Genomic DNA, 22939 nt, shown 5'->3' with positions numbered 1-22939 from the left:
TATAGGCACGTACACACACACACACACACACACACACACACACACACAGACACTCACAACTGAAATTACAATCTATTATTCTACTACATGTGCAATATTTTGTTATGAGTTACCAAATTTTGCATTATTCATATTTTTATTATCTGTACATAAACATGAACAAGAACATGTGTAATTGATCAATTTATATTCTCCTGGTAGCATTCTCTTACGTGTAGAAACAATGTATTAAGAGTTTTGAGCCTTGTAATTCCACTTCTCATGTGTCTCTGAAAAGTTCTGTGATGATCAGAAAGTCATTTCAATTTGCAACCCCTATTTCTGTATGTGCAAATAGAGGTGCCAAGGCCAGATAGCAGCCAGGACTTCTTTCATCATTTGCTCCTCTACAAAGTTATGCAAAATATTTGATCTTGGGAAAATTAGTTTTGTTACTTATAAAAGTGTATTTACATTCGTTATTTCATATTTTTTGTCTAGTAATAAATTTTCATTTGAAATAGAAAGGGGTTTTTTTTTTGTCCAAAGAATGTCATAATACAGATCACAGTTAGAGCCCAGGTAAGTCTTAACCTTCCTAAATAGGCGAGTTGGATTAATAGAATACAGCACTTAGAGGTGTCTCAAGCTTTTAAATAAATTGAATACAGAAGTACCAGGTTCCTTGATAGCCTTATAGACAGACATATTTAACAACTTATGATACACGAATGCAAAACATAAAGCATTACTAAAAATACCAGAATTAGCTGTTCTTGTCCACTGCATCGATATTTAAGTGGAAGAGACCATGGTATCTATTACTGGACATAGCTTTGTTCATTTTCAAATTACCTGAGTGACGTGATACGTTGTGAAATTGTCTCATGACTTGGATTCTTTATTCATCTACTTCCTCAAAAATCAGCATGGCACCTAATTTGTATTTATATTATAAAGGTAAGTTAGATAACATCAGATGTATATTTTCAGGATTTACAAATCTATACATATATCAATTAGTTCATAAAACCAAACTTTTAAGAAAGCAAAAGACTCAGTGTTTTAAAATGCTTGCCTCCAAGATAGACAACTAGATTATGAGTCTCTGGACCCATGGGTTAGAGAAAAGGAACTGAATCTCAGAATACCTGCCTTAGTGTGTGTGAAACATACAAATACAGACACACTGGTTCCCAAAATCTGTGCCCTCACCCACAGTCATCTGCCATTAGTGGTGTTCATTTTACTTCATTGAGTCTGTGTCTCCTGTAACCTACATTGGCTCTAAATTTGACTGAAGCCAAAGATAACCTTGAACTTCTTATCTTCCCATTTCTATCTCCCAAAGACTGAAACCATCCGACTGCTGGCTCATGTTGTACAGGGAGCATGAGGCAGGGCCTGTTGGTTGCCCAGAAACACTATCCCGACTAAAATACAGCCCCAGCCTGGATGCTTACTATAAAATGGTGAAAGTCAGGGTATTTACTCAGATAACCTTAGCCTATCCCTCTGTGGTAAAGTTATGCTTAGTAATTTTTATCTTTGAAAGCTATACAGGTTTTTTCTGATATTACCATTCTAATTGCATTGTTTATGAATTCTAATATTCAATACAAAACACTCTTTTTTGTAACTTACTGAGCCTTTCATAGTCTGAACTATATTACAATTTTCACTGCTCACAATGAGTTGACTTGTTTGTAGAAGGTGAAATGCAATCAGCCCTTCTTGAGTCCAGTGACATGTCTAGCTACAATCTGGTATCTCCAGAAATTTGTTCATGGAGCTTGGAACAAGTCTTCACCAGCAGAACCATTCTACCTCAAGACCCAGATATACCACTCCTTGGTATATATCCAAAAGATGCTCCACAATACTGCAAATACACTTGCTCTGTTGTGTTCATAGCAGCTTTATTTGTAAAACCAGAAATTATAAACCCAGTTGTCTTCAACAAAATAATGGATAAAGAAAATGTGTTTCATTTACACAATAGTATGCTACTCAGCTATTAAAAATAAACACATCATGAAATTTACAGGTAAATAGGTAGATCCAGGTTACCTTGTTAATAGAATCAGCATATATATATATATATATATATATATATATATATATATATATATATATATATCTGAACAAGGAGACTGGTACTCCAGTGATGGACAGGGAAATATGACTGAGAATCAGCTAAGATCACACAGACTGCTGACAAGTGAAAGTGGGCCAGTCAACGTTTGCCATCTTCTTGCCTGTGAGAGAGAAGATCCATTTGAACCCTGATGAACTTTCTCCCAGACAATAGACTTCCCAGGTATGTCCAGGTTGTCTACAGTAAGAGCTGCATGAAGAAGCAGATTTTTTAGAACTCTGGTAGGTGGCTACCATTCCTTCCAGTTCTAGAAAGGAGTCATACCAGAAAACTACTTAAATGAGTCAGATCATCATCAAAATCTCTCAATTATGCCATCCTTCATCAATAACCAGTCATGGGCTGAGACTTTCTGGGAGTATGTTGACCACCAGAGAAAGAATCCAGAATTAAACCCTCACTCTGCAGGTCAAAGGTTCCTGTACTTAAACATGTCATATATCTGTATTATAAATTAGCTGGTGCTTTAACGTGGGACCATGGAGTACGGACTTTCAGAAGGTAAAGCATGAGCACACTCACTTCCATTTTCCCAAACAAAGATTTTCTTTAACATCTTGCATAAAATGATTCAAAGCTCCAAGATATGTCTGAATTGTCAAGTAACTGCACTGCAACTGAAATACACCCTCCTTCATTGAGACACTGGCAAGGAGAGTCTCGTTCAAACAGTCTTCTGCTTATTTTCCTTTTCCTCTGTACAGGACTCCTCCGTCGATCAAAATTGATGTTGAATCAGCATTACATGCCCTTCCTTTTCTTAGAATGTTCTCAATTCTCTAACGTCTCTTAGTGTTAGCCTTCCTTTACAGTCTAACAGAGGTGGAATCTTCAGTGAGAGGTTTGGTATGATTGCTTTTTGTAGTAATCCATGTGTCCTCTCAGGTGACTGCTTCACATTTTTACATCTAACTCAGAATGTGTGTGTGTGTGTGTGTGTGTGTGTGTGTGTGTGTGTGTGTGTGTGTACATGTACATATATACTCCCGTATATCTGTGTACCCTATATACATGATATAGCAGGGACAGTTGTAGTGCTCAAACCTTGGATGCCCATTCTTACTCTCCAACATGTATAAGACTGTTTTTGCCCATGGTGCTGCAAAATTCTTGCTAGTTAACACAGGATCTTTGAGAAATTTCTCTCTGTCTACCTCTGGTTTTGCTTCAAGAGCGCTAAGATTATAGCTGTGAACTCTTATGGAGGCTAACAATTTGAGTTCAGATTCTCATGCTTGTGTGACACGTGTTCTACTCACATCTCTCTAACACTAACCAGAATACTTGACTACTGAAGCTGTTCAAATTGTGTCATTTCCAAGAGTTGCATACATATCTCTAAGATAAAGTATTTGTATGAAATTACAGGATCCTGTCACACGGGCTAATTGGTGAACAGCAATAAGACTTTCAATTTCTTTAACTGTTCTATGAGCAATCAAGATATATTTGAAGATGATATTTTAGCTTGATTTAAAGAATATATCAGGGCTGGATCAGTACTGTCTGTTTCTAAGCAACTCATGCAATAAAATAAAAAGCTACCTCCCAGATTGCCTGACCAGAGCTGTGCACAATAGGTCAGCAGCACCTTATTTAAACACGTAACTTTAGATTCCACTGAACAATAGCATCTGTTTTCCAGAAATCACACCAAAGGAAATGAAGCCTGGGTGTTTCTTTCACTATTTCTAAAATGTCAAGTCTTACTCTGGAGGAAGTTGTCTACAACAACACTGACTGCATTTAAAGTCATAGGGGAAAGGACTTCATTCACAATGCAATAGCACACCTTCCAGGTCACACATATTTTGACCGTTACTTAAATCAGAAATCTCTGTATGCAAAAGCAGTTACTTCGAAAGAATATTTTTTGTTGCCACTCACATCATCCTCCCCATCTATTGCTTCTCCAGCTTCTATGATGAAAACATGCCATTATTTACTTAAAATGTAGAATGATATAATAATTTCTAGAGAACAGAATATAACCCAAACTGCATTGAAACAGCAGTGACATAGATTTTGATGGCTCTCAGTGGACATATACAAAAGGACATAATTATGTGAGTAGTGTACATGAGTATAGTAGCATTGGTCAATTACAGTGATGTGATAGTTAATATTCAATGTCAATTTGATGATGTAGAATCAAGAGAAAAGCCTCTGGGCCTGACAGTGAAAGAGTTTCTAGATCTTATTAGCTGCTTAGGATGCCAAAGGGATTCTCTTGATAAGAAAAATTGAAGTGGGAAGACCATTCTACCTGTGTGGCACCATTCACTGGGCTGGATTCCTGCACTGAATCCAAAGAAGAGAATGAGGTCAGCATTGTCATTCAGATCTCTCTCTGTCTCTTACCTGTATGTACAACACGCCATATGTCTTCCCAAGGTTCTACAACCATGAATCTCTTAACGTTATGAACAGTACCCTCAATAAGGGAGACAAAGGATTGTCTTTGAACATAATTAAATTCTTGACTGTCAGAATGTTTTTTGCTAGGAGTTACAAACCAGTACTGTCTTTATTCTTGACCAAAGAATTTTTATTACATTGTTTAAAAACATATTACTTTGAGCATTCAGATACTGGCATTGTATTGTGAAAGTATAAACTATAAGAGGAAGCTTTTCATAGAAAGTAATTAACACTTCTGCATTCTTGAATCTTGTATTTGACACACATTGGGTTATCATAGTTAGAAGCTGCTAAGCCTGTCATCTTGTGTTTCAGACTTGGATAATTGATAGAATTCTTGATGTAATAAGGATACAATGACAATACCTCGACCTCTCCAGTTTGCAACCCCACAGCTCTGGTAACCTGCAGATGTAATTAATGGGAGAAATAAGGATTTTTTTTACCAAACCATGACTTTTTCTTCACAGTTTCAGGATGTATATGCCGAATAACCATTAAGATACTTTAAAAATTTTAAGCATCATAATCTAGTTAAGAAAGTTTGTGTGATATGAGACACTTGGTTTTTAAGCCAGGATATTCCTGGTTCTTTTCTTGTTGATGCAGAGCCTAAGTTAGTGTCATCCTCTCAAAATACCTTCTCTCAAGGAAGCCTGTCATGATTCATCTAGTGAGTAAGGACTCCTGTACAGCTTTTCATGGTGCTTTGTGAAACTTTTCTCCTAAAATTATAGCTAATATTGATCTCCTTTTATGAGTACTATTCCAACAGCTCCAATAACTTAACAAGGTGCTTCATATATAGCTGGTGCAGAGTGAATGCTGCTGTCATAGTAGAAATCTACTCTAGCAGCATGGATGAGAACAAGTGGCTTGTCACTAATATTCACTGGGATAGTGACAATGTCAGTTATTAGACGTGTTTCCCTGAACCATTTTCAAAGATCCTAAAGTCATAATTGCCAGTCCTCTAAATAGACATTGGCATACAAGTATTGAGTGTCCTTTTCCTTAGTGTTCTTACTCTTCTGGACTATCTGAATATCACCCTTATTCATTTAATGAAATTTACTTTGGAAACAATCTTTACTCATCAGCATCAAGGGGGATTGTTTTACTTCATACAAGAAAATTAGTTCTGGCAAGCATAGAAATTCTGTCTGCGAAAGTATTTATTTTAAACATCTGGCATGGATATAGCAATTTCTAGGTCATTCCTCATAATATATCTTTTGGTTCAGTAGGTATGTGCTAGTAAACACTTGTATTCTTGATTTGTTAATAAGAAATAATAAGGGATAATGTTCTAATTGACGTTATAATTGGAGTCCAGGTTCTATATCCAAAACGCTTTCTTTCAGATCTCAAAATGACCAGGTACTAGCTAAGTGGCCTTGCAATAGTTAATCAGTTGAGCAATGTCTCAGTTTTCTCAACTGCAAGTTATAATAATACTTTTGTATTGCTTAAATGAATTGATTTATGAAAAGAATTTAGAAAATTTCCTGACACAATGGAAAAACTCTAAAATGTTAGTTGTTAATATTGTTACTAAATCATGTTCAAGTTAGTTATTATTGAGACAAAATGAAAACATTTAATCTTTCACTGGTCTGACAAAATAATACCTAAGAATAAAAATAGAAAAGCATGTGTCTTGATATTTCTCCTTCCAGTGCAACAGAAAATATAAACACACTGGGCTCTTCTCTTAAAATGGTATTATTAGCAAAGTCAAATCCAAATCTTACACTTTCTAATGTTATCTAAGTACATATATGTTCACTAGATTATTTACAGGCCAATAATGGCCTGAAAATATATTTCATTGCTATACTTTAATAGAAGGAGAAGATGGCAATCCCTGACAGAAATAGGGGCCTAACATAGGAGAAAGAGTAGACTTACCTGTAATTTTGAAATGGAGGAAGTATAGATTTTTATGATACATTCTGAGAAATTGTGGTCTGTCATTCACAGCAACTTTGCAAGTGAGAGGTGTGCCAACCCCAACCTTGTATCCTGGAATCCTTGCTCAGCTTCTGAGAACAGTAGACAATATGGTAGAGATGGAGGGATCAGTTCCATGGGGACACTGGGAGAAAGGATTTGCTTTTATCCAGTCTTCTACAATTCGGATGGCTTCATTACCAGCATCCTAGCTCACCTGAACATTAGCATTCTTCTTTGGTTTCATACACACCCTTCTTGTAGACAGTTAATTGCCACATACCTATTAAAGTCAGATATTCAATGTATTTCCTGAACACACACACACACACACACACACACACACACACACACTACACACACACTACACACCACACACACACACACACACACACACACACACACACACACACACACATAAACACCACACTTACCATCATCTTAAGAAATGCCTCTGGGATTCTTCAGTGAAATCAATTTTTTTTCTCACAATTAATTTCACAGGAGACTATCAGTCAATCTGAACTATTCTGATATTTTAGAAACTTTAGCTCTTGAGGAGAGGACCCAGGAATATTAAAGCTTCAACACACTCTTTTCAGTTATGTTTCTGTTTAGGGGGGTTACTCTCAGCACCAACCTAATCCTATTTACCTGCCAGAAGTGTCTTCACATCAATGTATAAACTGTAGATTTAGTTTTCCATATTTTCACATGTAATATATATCAGACAATATCCAATGTGTCTCTAGGTATCACCAGTATCACCGCTGTCTAGCATTGAGGATCTGGCAGGTACCAGTCAATATCATAAAAAGTCGATGTGCTTAAGTCATAAAGCATATAAATCCATTACAAAAAGGAGTATGTACAGAGAGATTTAGAGTCTACTTTTAATTCTTTACAAATAATTAAAAGTCATTTGCAACACTTTTCCATAAACCTCAAGATACAACAACAAAATGGCATTGAGTTCACATCTGCCTCTGTGTGATCATGTGAGAAGGTTACCTAAACTTTATGGGACTTGAGTTTTTGCTTTTGTTTTTGTTTTTGTCTGTGACACAAACGTAATGACACCCCAGCTCTATTGAGCTGCACTGAGAACTAAATGCTGTGAAAACTTCTGAACACATCTGATTCAAGAAATTTCTTGATAAATTTTGACACTTGATATTTTTAGCTCATATCATTATCTTTAACAACACCTTCTCAGTGCAGGTCATTTCAGTCGTAGGAACTGCTATTGATTCCCTCACTGCCTTTTTGGGCAATAGGTAGAATAGAAGCAGGCGCCTCATATGAGCATCAGGGAAATTTGTGCTCTGCTGTTTGTGCATGTCCAGGACTGTAAGAAAATCTTGGAGCACAGCTCACTTCCCCTTACATGGCACTGCACACACAACTCTTCCTCTTGCTTATGAACCTGCAAACGAAGCTGGTTTCATATCTATCATGGCCCAGGTGCCTTCAAAGTGCCACTTCATGTTGCCAGGTTTTTTTTCAAAGAAGTAGCAAAGTGGTTGGCATGTACTCTGGTTGTTGTTGCTGCCAAATGAAAACAGAACAAAACAATGTTCTCTGGCAGCGTAGAGTCACCCTTATCCTACCTCCTCTTCTTTTCATTTGAATCCTTTGTAAAGTGTGGCTTCCAGATACTCAAAGCATCAACAAAACATGTCTGTTCCGTAGTTTCTATTATCCAGTGCAAATTGGAAAAAGGAAACTTCATACTTCCTAACATCCGTTAAATTTTTCTTTTACAAATAATTTATTTCCAAATATTGGTGTTCACTGCATGATTTGGTCAGGGCGGGGGGGGGAATAGAAGGGTGACTCCTATCAATCTGCTGCAGGCTATTTTCTGTTCCTAAAGCACAGTGTGATACAGGGAACTCCCCACAGGATGTGAGACAGACATGCTGGTGATCAAACTCCACAAAGAATTCTTGGCCACTGGGGGCAAAAATCCATTGCTACATTTGGGAGTGTAATACCAATGACAAATAACAGAATCTCTCCCCTTTATTTCTCAGAAACATGTTTTTTTCAAGCTAGGAGAGACCAGATTGAATTGCTTTCTTAACATGACATGAATTGTATGAACAATAAGGAAATAGAGTTTTTAAATTACATAGGATACGATGCTTCTTGGATATGTAATTCTGATTATCAAAAATCCTATTTACCTGGTGTTTGGTATCTCCAATTGTTTCTATACTGACTCAGGTTAATAGTGTGATTTCTGACTGTAGTTTTCATATAATGTCCACAATGAATTTATGATAGCAACACAGTCGTTTCCATCTTTGCTTAGATTCAGGCTCATAAGAGATAGATGGACATGTGAACAGCCTTAAAACACATATATAAGGGTAGAAGAGATACAGCAACTGGGTACCTGAACATCCTATGGTTGTTCTGTTCATACAGACTACTATGGCAGAGTATGGTAAACACGTTCTAACTCAGATGCAGCATGGTTCATTTTTCAAACAGTTTTAGAGTGGACTGAGAGGCCTGTATATGTGTAAGAAAATCCAAATATGACCTTGGGGATGTCATTTAAAGTTTTATTTTCTTTTTAAAATTTAAAGTAAGATTTGTTCTGGAAAATATGTACATATAAATAGAATTGGTTTTGATAAATTCCAGAAGCGTGATTAGGGGTAAAGTTAAGCATTAAGAAAGGTGTGCCCAAGGGTACCCAAGGACTAAAATATATTCGTACACATAAAATGCACCAATGGTTAGCTTACTGTGTTTGGAGTCTCTCAAGTTTAGTAACCAAAGGGTTTTTCTTTGTTTGTTTGTTGTTAGTTTCTATAATATTTGATAATTCTTGAATATTAAGGAGTTCTTACCAGCTTGTTGACAGTTAACTCAAAAAAGAATGAACAATTGTGTTCTGATGCTATCCTCAATGTATCAGAATGTATCTAGTCTTTTTCTTTACAGAAATGTAAACTCAAAAGGAATTTGAAAGGAAAAGGATTTTTACATTTTTTCTCTTATTATTTCTTGGACGCTTTATTATTGTATGTGAAATACTTAAATGACCTAGTTAATTACTGAATGTTAAAAATTATTTTTCTTTTCATTTCAGCTCTCAGGAGAAGTAATTTTACAAATTGCCAATGACCCAGTTCTGCCCTTCAACGCCCTCGATATAGCCTTAGGAGTTCAAAACAGCCTTAAAGGTATGTTTTTATTTAAATTGTTTTCATTTTAATAGGCAGGAAAAAGTTTTTAAATACTTTAAACAAGAACTAGATCAAGTGGCCAGTAGCTTAAAACTTGTAGCCGTGTTTACTCTCCACCTCTGAGAGGAAAAATGAGAACAGTGGAGAAATATTTACGTATCGTGCAGGCAGATGTGGTACAAATATGTATGGCAGAAAGCAGTGTGTCAGAGATGGAAGAATCCGGCTGCTAACTTTGATCAAATGTGGATTCTTCAGTCCTTCTTAGAAGGGGAAACAAAATACTTCTGGGAAGAAATAAAGGGACAAAGAGTAGAACAGAGACTAAAGGAAAGACTATACAAGGATTGCCCTACCTGGGGATCCATCCTATATGCATCCTTCATACCCAATCACTATTGCTTATGCGAAGAAGTGCTTGCTAACAGGAGCCTGATATGGGTGTCTCCTGATAGGCTCTGCCAGAGCCTTACTGATACAGTTGAGGAAGTTTACAGCTAAATATCGGAATGAGCATGGAGACCCCAATGGAGGAGTTAGAGAAAAGACTGAAGGAGCTAAAGGGGTTTACAACCCAATAGAAAGAATAATGCTATCAAACAACCATACCCACCCCCCAAGGAGCTCGCTAAAGGATCCATGGCTCCTGACACATGTAGCAGAGGATGGCCTTATCTGGCTTCAATAGGAGGAGAAGCCCTCGGTCCTATGAAGGTTTGTTTCCTTAGGAAATACCAGAGAGCATCCTCACTGAAGCAGGGGAGAGGGCCTGGGAAAGGGTGGAATTGAAATCGGGGATAACAGTTGAAATGTAAATACATAAAATATACAATAAAAAAGAAAAGCATTGGTACAAAACCATTAAGAACTGGATCTCAATTCTCAGCTCCCATTACCATCTACAGATTAATTTTGAGTTAGCAGTTCAGGAATCCAACTTTCCTGCAACATTACACCTACCACATTCATTCTATACAGGATGGACTCCTAAGTTTCTCTTTTGGGACTAGTTGCTTTGGGATATGATCCACATTACTTCCTGATGTTAAAGGCAGCAATGAGGCAACAAGAGCATCAATCTCATAGCTTCCATCTCAGTTCCTCACACATAAACCTACGTGCAGATCCCCACCTTTCATCTAGTCTCTTGCATGTCTTAGTTAACTAAATAGAAAGTGGGATATGATGACTAAAGTTGTGATCCTCTTCACGAGTTACTCATCCTGCTATCAAATTGTGAGTGAGTCTGTGATAGAAAAGTCACTAAATTGAAAAGAAATCCAATAGTTTGCTTAAAGTAATTTCTGACAACAGAGTGGCCCTCCTGAGTCAAACATTTCCAATAGTTTGAAATTAAATACATAGTTTTTAATATGGAATCATTATTCCTTATAGAATTATCAAAGTTTGTTCATTTATTATTTGTTTATTATTATACTAGACAGAACAATGGAGTTGGCAGCTTTTTTCATTAATTTATTTATATATTTACTATACATCCCAATAATCATGCCCTACCTTCCTCCTCTTCTCCCAGTCTCAACTGTTATAAAGCCCCCATTACTCCATTCCTTCTCTTCAGAGAAGAAAAATCCCCACTTGGGTACCATCAGAGCCCTGAGACATCCAATCTGAGCAGTACTAAATGTATCCTCTTCCACTGAGGCCTAACCAGGGAGTTCAGCTAGGGGAAGAAGATCCACTGTTAGAAAACAGAGTCATAGGTAGGTCCCGTTCCAGTTATTAGGGAAACTGCAGGATGACCAAACTACACATCTGCCCCAAATGTAGAATATACCTACAGCCAGGCCCTGAATGCTCTTTGGCTGACGGCTTAGTCTCTGTGATCCCCAATGGGCCCAGGTTAGTTATCTCTATAGATCTTTTTGGTGACCTTGACCCCTCTAGCTTGCTCTGCCTGACTGTTTAGCTGTGGGTTTCTGCATCTGTTCCATCCACTGCTGGATGAAGCCTCTCAGGAAACAGCTATGCTAGTTCCTGACATATGAAGAACTTTTTCGGTTGTTGTTGATTTTTAACCTACTCTTGTTTATGTATGTAGTTCTCTTCCTCCTTGTTTTCAATAGGATTCCATCACACCAAGGTTGCTATGGCTACATGTGAGTCCCTGTTTCCACTTCATATTTGCTATTTCTAGAATATTTGGAGCATAGAAACTGGGTAGTGAAACATATGGCATTTAAAAAAATAAGCTTAGAGCAGGTACAGAAAATCCATAGTTCTATGAACAATAACCTTTAGCTAAGAATTTTTTTAATGTCTGTTTCATTTCTTCTTGGGCTGTTTTGCTTTTTCTTAGTGTCTGAACTTTATCTTCTATGAAATTCTGTTGTTATAGCAGATAGTACTTTAAACTTTCAGAGAACAAAAGATGAGGCTTTTTACATTGTGCAGTTCCTTGTCCATCTGTAAAGTAAGTATCAGGCATGAAAAGGAATCTCAAGTAGTGTACTTGAAAATACCAACATTGTATTTTAGAATTATAAATAAGTTTCTTCCCAAGTTAAATTTTCTATGATCAATGTATTTGCAAGAGAGAAAAGTATAATTACATTTTAAGAGGTTAAAGACATTAAGAAAATAAAAAAAAACAGAAGCATTAACAAAATCGTTTAAATATTGTTTGGTTATATTTTTAGACTATTGAGTTTATTTTAAAACATTCAATTAGGCACTATAGCCCAATATTATAACAGTTACTAACATTTTCATAATATAGGGTACTTTGGGAGTTCAAAAGACCTTTTATTCATAGTTAGAGTTGTATTATTAATTTGGTTTTGGTGGACAGTCAAAGATCCCTTTCAACATGTGTCTTATCTTTCTCCCAAGAGAAATAATATGATCCAAATTGTTTTTCATGAAATGCCCTCACATTCCAAAGGATCTCCTATACTCATTTGTTGACTAAAATAAAACTTCACTGAATATATATTTCAGGCTTATTTCAAAATAATAGATGAAAAGGGAGGAGATTGAACTTGTACATAGTGCACAAACCTCAAGAAAACTGTGGTCCAGACATTCACTACTGTGTGCAAATATTTGGATGTCAGTGCGATCTAAACGGAAAGCAGATTTAGAAAAATAGTGTGTGCAGGTCATAGTTGGAGAGGTTCAAAGAGAGTGTACAGGTAGGAACCAAACAAGGAAATAGAGTCATAGAGAGGAAGGTTTTTGTTTGTTTGGTTTGTTTGTTTGTTTGTTTGTTTTATGACAATGGTCTTGTGCAGAGGCAAATTTCATTCACACAGAAGCAGGAGAATTAATTACTAGACTGCTTTCTTGAGGAGGTGATACCTGAAGTTTAGAGAATCTGTTGTGGGTAAAATGTATAGTGGCCTATTTTGGATGCAGTAACAAAAGCTGTAAACTAGATAAACAACATGGAGTTAATGCTCGCAGTGCCTAAGGCTGAGAATCCCAAGATCCAGGCCTTGCATATTCAATACCTGCCTCCTGGAGACCAGAAGCTGATATTTTCTCTAAACTCACAAGGCATAATGTGGATAAGAGTTATCTGGGACTCTTTTATAAGGGTGTTTATTCCATAATTAAGGATTTTAGACTGATAATTTAGTCATTTCCATAAGATAGGATATACTAATGTAATTCCTCTAAGTTTTAGTATCACAACACATGAATATGAAGACTGTAATGCATCCAGACCAAAGTGGGAGCAGAGAATCTCATCCCTACAGGATGAGAAAGCATGGAAACATTGTAGATGATGAATGAGGTCACATAAGCTTTTCTTATACCTCTTAATTCATAAAGAAAAATGTAGTCATTTAGCAACAATGAGAGAGGTATGAAATGTGATAAATTCTTAGCTACAATTTAGATTTAAGAAGAAATATGTGAATTCATAAATATATATTATAAATTTTATAATTCAGCATTATTGTGAAATTTTATACCTTCAGATAGAGTTATAGAAGCATATATAAGGACATTATTTTCTATTTTCTAAGAGCATAGATTGATGCTCTTAGAGAAAAGGGGAGGGCAAACACAGTTATTTCATAAAGTACACAAGAAATTCTGTAATGCAGACTCTGGAATTGGAGAACAAAAAATTATCTAAAATTTGAAGAATAATGGACAGTTATGCAGAAGCTTGAATGATGGATAGAAGGATATGACTTAATGAAAGCAGTGTTGTCATCTTACCAAATCCTGATGCTTCAGTTTGTTCTCTAGGATTCTATACCCCTATAGACAGACATAAGCTTCCTTGCTTGTAGCATGGGGTAGACAAAACTGGGAAGGTCTTATTATTGCCCTGAGAGGTAAGTCAGACAATTCCACAGTCCTGTTCAGGATGAAAAATCAAGAGAATGATAGAGACTATTCTATTCTTGCACTTCAGCAACTGAGAACTAAGTTGCCAAATGTTCAGATAAATATTAGTTCAGAAGATTTTGTTCAAAGAGTGAATACTTCTTTAGAAATTTGTCCTAACAGGCTACTAGGCTGAGTCATCAAAAGGAAATGAGGGGCTAAAGAATCCAATCTTAAGCAGGTAGAAAAACAATGGTGTTAGGGCACTGCCAGGCTTAAGTCAGACCAAAAAGGCAACTAAGTCTTTCTGAAGGTCAGTGAGATGGCTGAGTAGAAAAAGATACTGATGGTCTGGGCTTCATCCCTGCTCCTCACCCAAATCTCGTACCAGTACATTATTGTGGAAATATCTCTTCCATCCAGAGGGACTAGAACTTTTGCTGTATCCTACAGCCGGAGCTGATAAAGTATTTTGAGGTCAATTTATACTTGACACTGCTATCCTACTATGTACTCAGTCTCATCAACCTCCCTTTAAGAGAACAATTTAACCACCAATCTTAATTGCTTTAGATTTTCCATGTAATCAACTTTTACAAGCTAAGGAAATGCATAGCTGAAATCTTAAATTATATGCTATTCTTTGTCCCTGACCCCAAAGAGCAGTGCATGCATAATTGTGTTCATAATTGCCTTAAACAATTTACAGAAAAATGCCCTCAATAAATTAATATTGATCATAAGTGTTAGATACAACATACAATTATTATTTGCTAAACAACACTGTAGCATTCACTTTTCAGGTCAGTTGTTGTCAGTTGACATCAGTGGCCTAATTCCGTGAAATAGTCTGTTTAAGATTGTTGAACAGTACCCTCCATTCCTTACTCACTTTGTTTCTTTCCATGCTGTTCAACAAATGAGAGAGCAAATGACAGTTTTGGGTATATACAGACTGAGCTGGAGAAAAACAGATTCACAAGGTAGCATTTGACACTCATAGTTCTACTACAAAAGATACACAGGAATGACCAAAGACTCAGCAAGAGAAACAGATACTGAAAGTCTGCTTTTGCTCCTGGTTAAATGGCATCAAGGGGATGGATATTTTTATTAATTTCTAAATTAATAAACATAACACTGACATATTTTGGCACCATTATTGATGCTTTCGAAGTGACACAATACTTATGTGGTAAAAGGAAAATACTGACTCCCACTGCTGTCTTCTGATTTCCACACATGCACCACAGCACAATAATAACATACACTTATGCTCACAAAATAAGTAAATGTATAAAAATAAAAACATTCTCCTCTCCTCAACAATAAAAGGACTTCAGGGTGAAACACTATCCCTGAACTCAAGCAGTATGACAGAGCAATAGTGATAAAAACTGCATGGTATTGGTACAGAGACAGACAGATAGCCCAATGGAATAGAATTGAAGACCCAGAAATGAACCCACACACCTATGGTCACTTGATTTTTCACAAAGGAGCCAAAACCATCCAATGGAAAAAAGATAGCATTTTCAGCAAATGGTGCTGGTTCAACTGGAGGTCAACATGTACAAGAATGCAGATCATTCCATGCTTATCACCCTGTACAAAGCTTAAGTCCAAGTGGATCAAGGACCTCCACATCAAACCAGACACACTCAAACTAATAGAAGAAAAACTAGGGAAGCATCTGGAACACATGGGCACTGGAAAAAAATTCCTGAACAAAACACCAATGGCTTACGCTCTAAGATCAAGAATCGACAAATGGGATCTCATAAAACTGCAAAGCTTCTGTAAGGCAAAGGACACTGTGGTTTGGACAAAATGGCAACCAACAGATTGGGAAAAGATCTTTACCAATCCTACAACAGATAGAGGACTTATATCCAAAATATACAAAGAACTCAAGAAGTTAGACCGCAGGGAAACAAATAACCCTATTAAAAATGGGGTTCAGAGCTAAACAAAGAATTCACAGCTGAGGAATGCCGAATGGCTGAGAAGCACCTAAAGAAATGTTCAACATCTTTAGTCATAAGGGAAATGCAAATCAAAACAACCCTGAGATTTCACCTCACACCAGTGAGAATGGCTAAGATCAAAAACTCAGGGGACAGCAGATGCTGGCGAGGATGCAGAGAAAGAAGAACACTCCTCCATTGTTGGTGGGATTGCATACTGGTACAACCATTCTGGAAATCAGTCTGGAGGATCCTCAGAAAATTGGACATTGAACTGCCTGAGGATCCAGCTATACCTCTCTTGGGCATATACCCAAAAGATGCCCCAACATATAAAAGAGACACGTGTTCCACTATGTTCATTGCAGCCTTATTTATAATAGCCAGAAGCTGGAAAGAACCCAGATGCCCTTCAACAGAGGAATGGATACAGAAAATGTGGTACATCTACACAATGGAATATTACTCAGCTATCAAAAACAACGAGTTTATGAAATTCGTAGGCAAATGGTTGGAACTGGAAAATATCATCCTGAGTGAGCTAACCCAATTACAGAAAGACATACATGGTATGCACTCATTGATAAGTGGCTATTAGCCCAAATGCTTGAATTACCCTAGACGCCTAGAACAAATGAAACTCAAGACGGATGATCAAAATGTGAATGCTTCACTCTTTCTTTAAAAGGGGAACAAGAATACCCTTAGCAGGGAAGAGAGAGGCAAAGATTAAAACAGAGACTGAAGGAACACCCATTCAGAGTCTGCCCCACATGTGGCCCATGCATATACAGCCATCCAATTAGACAAGATGGATGAAGCCAAGAAGTGCAGACCGACAGGAGCCAGATGTAGATCGCTCCTGAGAGACACAGCCAGAATACAGCAAATACAGAGGCGAATGCCAGCAGCAAACCACTGAACTGAGAATAAGACCCCCGTTGAAGGAATCAGATAAAGAACTGGAAGAGCTTGAAGGGGCTCGAGACCCCATATGTACAACAATGCCAAGCAACCAGAGCTTCCAGGTACTAAGCCACTACCTAAAGACTATACATGGACTGACCCTGGACTCTGACCTCATAGGTAGCAATGAATATCCTAGTAAGAGCACCAGTGGAAGGGGAAGCCCTGGGTCCTGCTAAGACTGAACCCCCAGTGAACTAGATTCTTAGGGGGAGGGCGGCAATGGGGGGAGGATGAGGAGGGGAACACCCATAAGGAAGGGGAGAGGGAGGGATTAGGGGGATGTTTGCCCGGAAACCGGGAAAGGGAATAACAATTGAAATGTATATAAGAAATACTCAAGTTAATAAAATAAAAAAAATAAACACACACACACACACACACACACACACACACACACACACGCGCGCACACACACACACACACACACACACACACACACACACACACACACACACACACAAATAACCCTGCCCGACAACTCTGTTCTGGAGCATGCTATTATAGCAAGAAAAAAAAAGCACAACAAAGAGTTGAAATCATGATTATTCTGTGGAATTTATTTCCACTTGAGGTCAGACACGACTGTCTATATACAGAAGTTCTCCTGAGATCTGAGGTTTGGCGTGGGCTCAGGCAGGAGTGTGTGGCTTCTTACTGTGTTATTAGGCTGCCTCTGCTGCAGCTAAAGACCTTATCTTTTCACTGTTGCTGCTTTCATTTTTTCCTGTGAAACTCATTTGGTATTCTTTTAGTTCAAAATTATGAAGTCAGATTTTAGAGTTACCCATATTAAATTTGCAAACAAAGTAAATGAAAATTAAACAAAGATTTGATTAACATTCTTTTCACTTGTGTCTAAATAACTGTTCAAATAATTGCAACATATAGCCTTTATAGTAGAGGTTTTTGTTGGTAGTTTAGCCATGGTAACCTATAATAGTGAAATATTAGTTTCTTGCTAACTTAAATGATCCCATTCAATTTCTATCATTATATCTATATGATATATATACTTCAAGAGGCTAATGACCTATGACCTTGATGTCAACACCTAAATAAGTAACTGATTTTGTCAATGATGCAACACACTTCCTTGAACTAAACGGTTTCTGTAGCACATTCAATGAAACGTACATTTCTACTGCTTAATACTAGCTTAAATTGTTGATATATTTCTTATTTTGTTTTGACACTAAGCAGTGATTAGTCTCAAGTCCTAATTTATGGTTTAGAAAAAAATAGTGACCTTCAAGGCTGGACTATAAAATACAGTTTCCCTTCACTGTGAGCAGTGACTGCTGTGGTCTCTGAAACCCAATTGCATTTCAGCACAGTAATTTTTACCTGTTGAAAATTGGCCATTGCGTTTATTTATGACGCTGGTTTATGGTCACAGCCAACCATTCTCCACTGTTCCCACAACCACCAGAAGTGAGGATCATTTACCAGTGAATAATTTGTTTGAGTTGATTTACTGCTTCCTTCTTGAAAGCACATTTTGACTGAGTGACCTTGGCTCTTAATATTTGGTCAATGCCAAAAAACAAAATAGAAAATGAATATTTATATATGCATTCATTGCATGTGAAGACAGTAGAAATTGTTGCTGATAAGGTGAATGATATATTCAGGTATACTCTTATGTTGGCAAATGCCTGTATGTGTTTATGTGTGTGTGTGCACATACATACATACATACATACATACATACATACATACATACATACCTATACACACAGAGGTACATATGTGCACATGCGTTTGGAGACCAGAGGAAAAAATGTGCTGCTTTTTCTTTGTTCTTCAGCTGATACCAATGTATCTTTAAGACAAGGAGTCTCAGCCTGGGACTGAGCAATTGGCTAAGAGAGTGACTAATAACCCCAGGGATACGCCTTTCTCTGACTTCACAACAGTGGAATGTTAAGTATCTGTCACCACATCTAGCATTTTATGCTGCTGCTAGTATTTGAAACAAGTTCCTCAAGCATACAAGGCAAGCACTGTCATGACTCAAATATTTCCCCATACCTATTAGATATACTTTTGATAAAGAGAAGTTAAGTCTAAAAGATTTTTCTAGAAAGAGATGGTACTAGTTAGGCTAGTCATCAAAGAAAGAAGGTAAGAATAGGTTTATACTAGGGAACCTAGAAACAGATCAGAGAATGGGTAATTTATAATCTCGCTCAGTTATTGTTTCCAAAATTTACCACAGTCTAACATATAAAATGGCACCTTACAATAATCAATGACTGTGGAATTGTTGCAACTATTTTTTTTCTCTTTCAGGAGTCTGAATATTAATCATAATTTAAAGTTATTGTAAAAGTTACATGAGACCAAGTAAGCACAATTAGTTTCCATTTGATTTGACTTTGTACAAATTTCTTTCGTGCAAACCAGACTTAAAAGAAAATATAACTTTGAACACTGCGGCTTGCTGCTGCCTTTGGATCGGCTCACTATATTTAACTCTCGTTGGCAGCTTTCCCCGTGTCCTTTGAATAACTGGCAACGCTGACTTGATGGGACTCTTTTCATTTTTATTAGTTTTGATAGTTCACTGACATCACTCACTTGCATTTGGGAAGGAGATAGAATATTCAAGGTGATGGTTCAGAGAGACTAGGATTTAGAGTCCTCTTATATTTGTAGTTTCAATTTTTTAAATGTCACAAGTAATTGAGACCCATCTAATGTATTTAATTTTATTTCTCAGTAATACAAAATGAATTTCCCAATTGGCAAAACTAAGTTATGTGCCAAACAAATTGCACAATTCTTGTTCTCAGCCCATCTGTTTCTATCTTGCTTTTAATTATCAGCAACCTCCACTCTGTGCTGGTTGATACATGGGGAGTCAGCCACGCTTTGCTTGCCTAGTTCTGTGAAATCCCCTTGAAGTCAATGATAATCTAAATTCCAGTGATTCCAAAATTGAATTTTGTTTTCTCTCCATTGTCATTTTTGATGGTGCTAGACCTCCAGCAGTCTACTCAGAACAAGCATGTCTGAGAATGGCCTGTTTATGTGCTAAGTGCTTCAGAGATCATCCCTCCTGTCTTGCTCAGTCAACCAAAATGTTTGAGAAAATCTTGGCCATCTTTTTACATGCATTTATAAAATTAGATTTAACTTTAATCCGCGTTTTATTTATAAATTCTTACTATATGATTATATCCAACAATATAGTTCACTTACTGATAATCAACACATAGACTACTGAAATTTTTGAAAGGATTCCAGTAACAGAATCTCATCTATCCTTATTCTATCAAAGTTAGACTGTTAACCTAGAATTTTCTTTACCATATGTCTTAGTTAGGGTTTTACTGCTGTGAATAGACACCATGACCAAGCCACATTTATAAAGGACAACAGTTAATTGGGCTGGCTTACAAATGCAGAGGTTCAGTCCATCATCATCAAGGTGTGAGCAGGGTAGCATCTAGGCAGGCCTGATGCAGGCAGCACTGAAAGTTCTACATCTTCATGTGAAGGCTGCCAGTAGAAGACTGACTTCCAGGCAGCTAGGGTCAAGATCTTATAGCCTACAACCACAGTGACACACCTACTCCAACAAGGGTTGCACTTTCTAATAATGTTACTCCCTGGGTCAAGAATATACAAACCATCACACCATATTTATTTTTAAATCACTCTTTATTTGTTTTTCAAACAATGCCCATTAATTGTTATTCTGTGTTAGTAGATCTTTTCATATTCCTTGAAATACACTATTGTTTGTCTCTTGTGGCAGACTTTGGTGCTAGTCACTTGCCTTCCTTTGTAATGATCCTATCCCTCTCCAGGGTCTTAGCCAATATGTGCTCCGTTTGCCATTACCTGCAGCTCAGAGCAAAGAGTGCTGTGACTAGAATTGGATGCTCACCCTTTCTTTTTCTTGTGTTCCCATTATAATTTTGGTGTATTGTACTAAAAAGTTTACTGAATGCATTTTTCAGTGCCTATGAAGTTACAAGATCTCAGTACACTACTCTACATATTTTTTTAATTAACTTTTGTATTTCTTATTTACATTTCGAGTGTTATTCCCTTTCCCGGTTTCCGGGCAAACATCCCCCTAATCCCTTCCCCTCCCCTTCTTTAAGGGTGTTCCCCTCCCCATCCTCCCCCCATTGCCGCCCTCCCCCCAACAATCTAGTTCACTGGGGGTTCAGTCTTAGCAGGACCCAGGGCTTCCCCTTCCACTGGTGCTCTTACTAGGATATTCATTGCTACCTATGAGGTCAGAGTCCAGGGTCAGTCCATGTATAGTCTTTAGGTAGTGGCTTAGTACCTGGAAGCTCTGGTTGCTTGGCATTGTTGTTCATAAGGGGTCTCGAGCCCCTTCGAGCTCTTCCAGTTCTTTCTCTGATTCCTTCAATAGGGTCCTATTCTCAGTTCAGTGGTTTGCTGCTGGCATTCGCCTCTGTATTTGCTGTATTCTGGCTGTGTCTCTCAGGAGCGATCTACATCCGGTTCCTGTCATCCTGCCCTTCTTTGCTTCATCCATCTTGTCTAATTGGATGGCTGTATATGTATGGGCCACATGTGGGGCAGGCTCTGAATGGGTGTTCCTTCTGTGTCTGTTTTAATCTTTTCCTCTCTATTCCTTGCCAAGGGTATTCTTGTTCCCCTTTTAAAGAAGGAGTGAAACATTCACATTTTGATCATCCGTCTTGAGTTTCATTTGTTCTAGGCATCTAGGGTAATTCAAGCATTTGGGCTAATAGCCACTTATCAATGAGTGCATGGCATGTGTGTTTTTCTGTGATTGGGTTACCTCACTCAGGATGATATTTTCCAGTTCCGACCATTTGCCTACGAATTTCATAAAGTCATTGTTTTTGATAGCTGAGTAATATTCCATTGTGTAGATGTACCACATTTTGACTCAGTGATATGTTTTAAAAGAGTGTTGATCACTTGCTTGGGTCAATTGGTGTGTTGGTTTGTGTAACATGTTTCCTCAGGGATTTGTTTGCCAGTAACAAGATCACAAATACTTCATACCTTCATTTTTTAATAGAATATAAAAATTTACCTTTATGTTCAACAACTTTATGTAAATTTTATTTTTTTCCTTTTGACTTAGCCAATGAATAATTAAACTCACATATACTGTTACATATTCAGTGTATAATTTCTGCCTGAGGAGGACAATGATCAGAATGTATGTAGTACATGAGTGGTTCGTTTTAGAAGCTTTGGGAGCTTGTGAGACAGCTAAGTGGTGAAGAGTACTTGAAGCCCTTGCAAGGACCCAGCTTCAGTTTCCATAACACAGGTGATAACTCAAAAGTCTCTCTCTCTAGTTCTAGGGAACCCAATTATCTCACGTATTTCTATGCAAGGAAAATTGTCTTATTCATAAAATAAATATATCTTTTTAAAAGGACAGAAAGCTTTAGCTCTCCCAAAGCTGCCAATAGACAAATCTATACACAAAAACATCGCACTGTGGCAGCATCAATGAGTTAAAGAATGGGCTTGCAGTTCATTCTCTGCACCAGGCAGGCAGGGAAGAGGCCAGAGCTAAATCAGTGTAGGATTAGAAGATATATTCGTTACTTGTCTGATGTGATACAATACTACCACCAAGGCAAATTACAGAAGAAAGTTATTTTGGCTTAAAGTTCTAGGAGGATATTTCCATTATGGAAGAGACAAAGCAATAGGGAGTCAGACAAAAAAAATGAGGAATAACCTCTTCAACATCAAACATGAGGCAGAAATTCTTTCTAAACTGGAAGTAGAGTCAGATTACAAACTCTCACAGCTCATTCCCAGAGATATACTTCTTCTAGCAAGGCACTATCTTCTAAAGGCTTCAACGCCTCAAACAGCACCACCAACTGTGGACCAAGTGTTTAAATGCATGAAACTTTTGGGGCCATTTCTCATTTAGATCTCCATAAGAGTAAAGCTCATTCCATGCAGTTTTGGGGAAATTGTAACCATGCAGCTTCAGGGACATA

The 22939-nt window shown here is 37.4% G+C and overlaps 1 protein-coding gene across 5 annotated transcripts in view; it reads left to right on the top strand.

The window, feature by feature from the left end:
* Naaladl2 (N-acetylated alpha-linked acidic dipeptidase-like 2) overlaps positions 1-22939 on the top strand; it is a 1352651-nt gene that overhangs the window by 1247056 nt on the left and 82656 nt on the right. For all 5 annotated transcript variants that reach the window (XM_039103971.2, XM_039103968.2, XM_008760899.4 and 2 more), the window contains one exon: positions 9618-9711. In XM_039103971.2, the coding sequence (XP_038959899.1) occupies positions 9618-9711 (94 nt within the window). The remainder of the gene's footprint in view (positions 1-9617; positions 9712-22939) is intronic.

The sequence above is a fragment of the Rattus norvegicus genome, chromosome 2 (genome assembly GCF_036323735.1).
Source record: "Rattus norvegicus strain BN/NHsdMcwi chromosome 2, GRCr8, whole genome shotgun sequence".
Taxonomy (NCBI): domain Eukaryota; kingdom Metazoa; phylum Chordata; class Mammalia; order Rodentia; family Muridae; genus Rattus; species Rattus norvegicus.
Note: the sequence above shows the minus strand (reverse complement) of the source record. Positions and strands in the feature narration are given on the sequence as shown.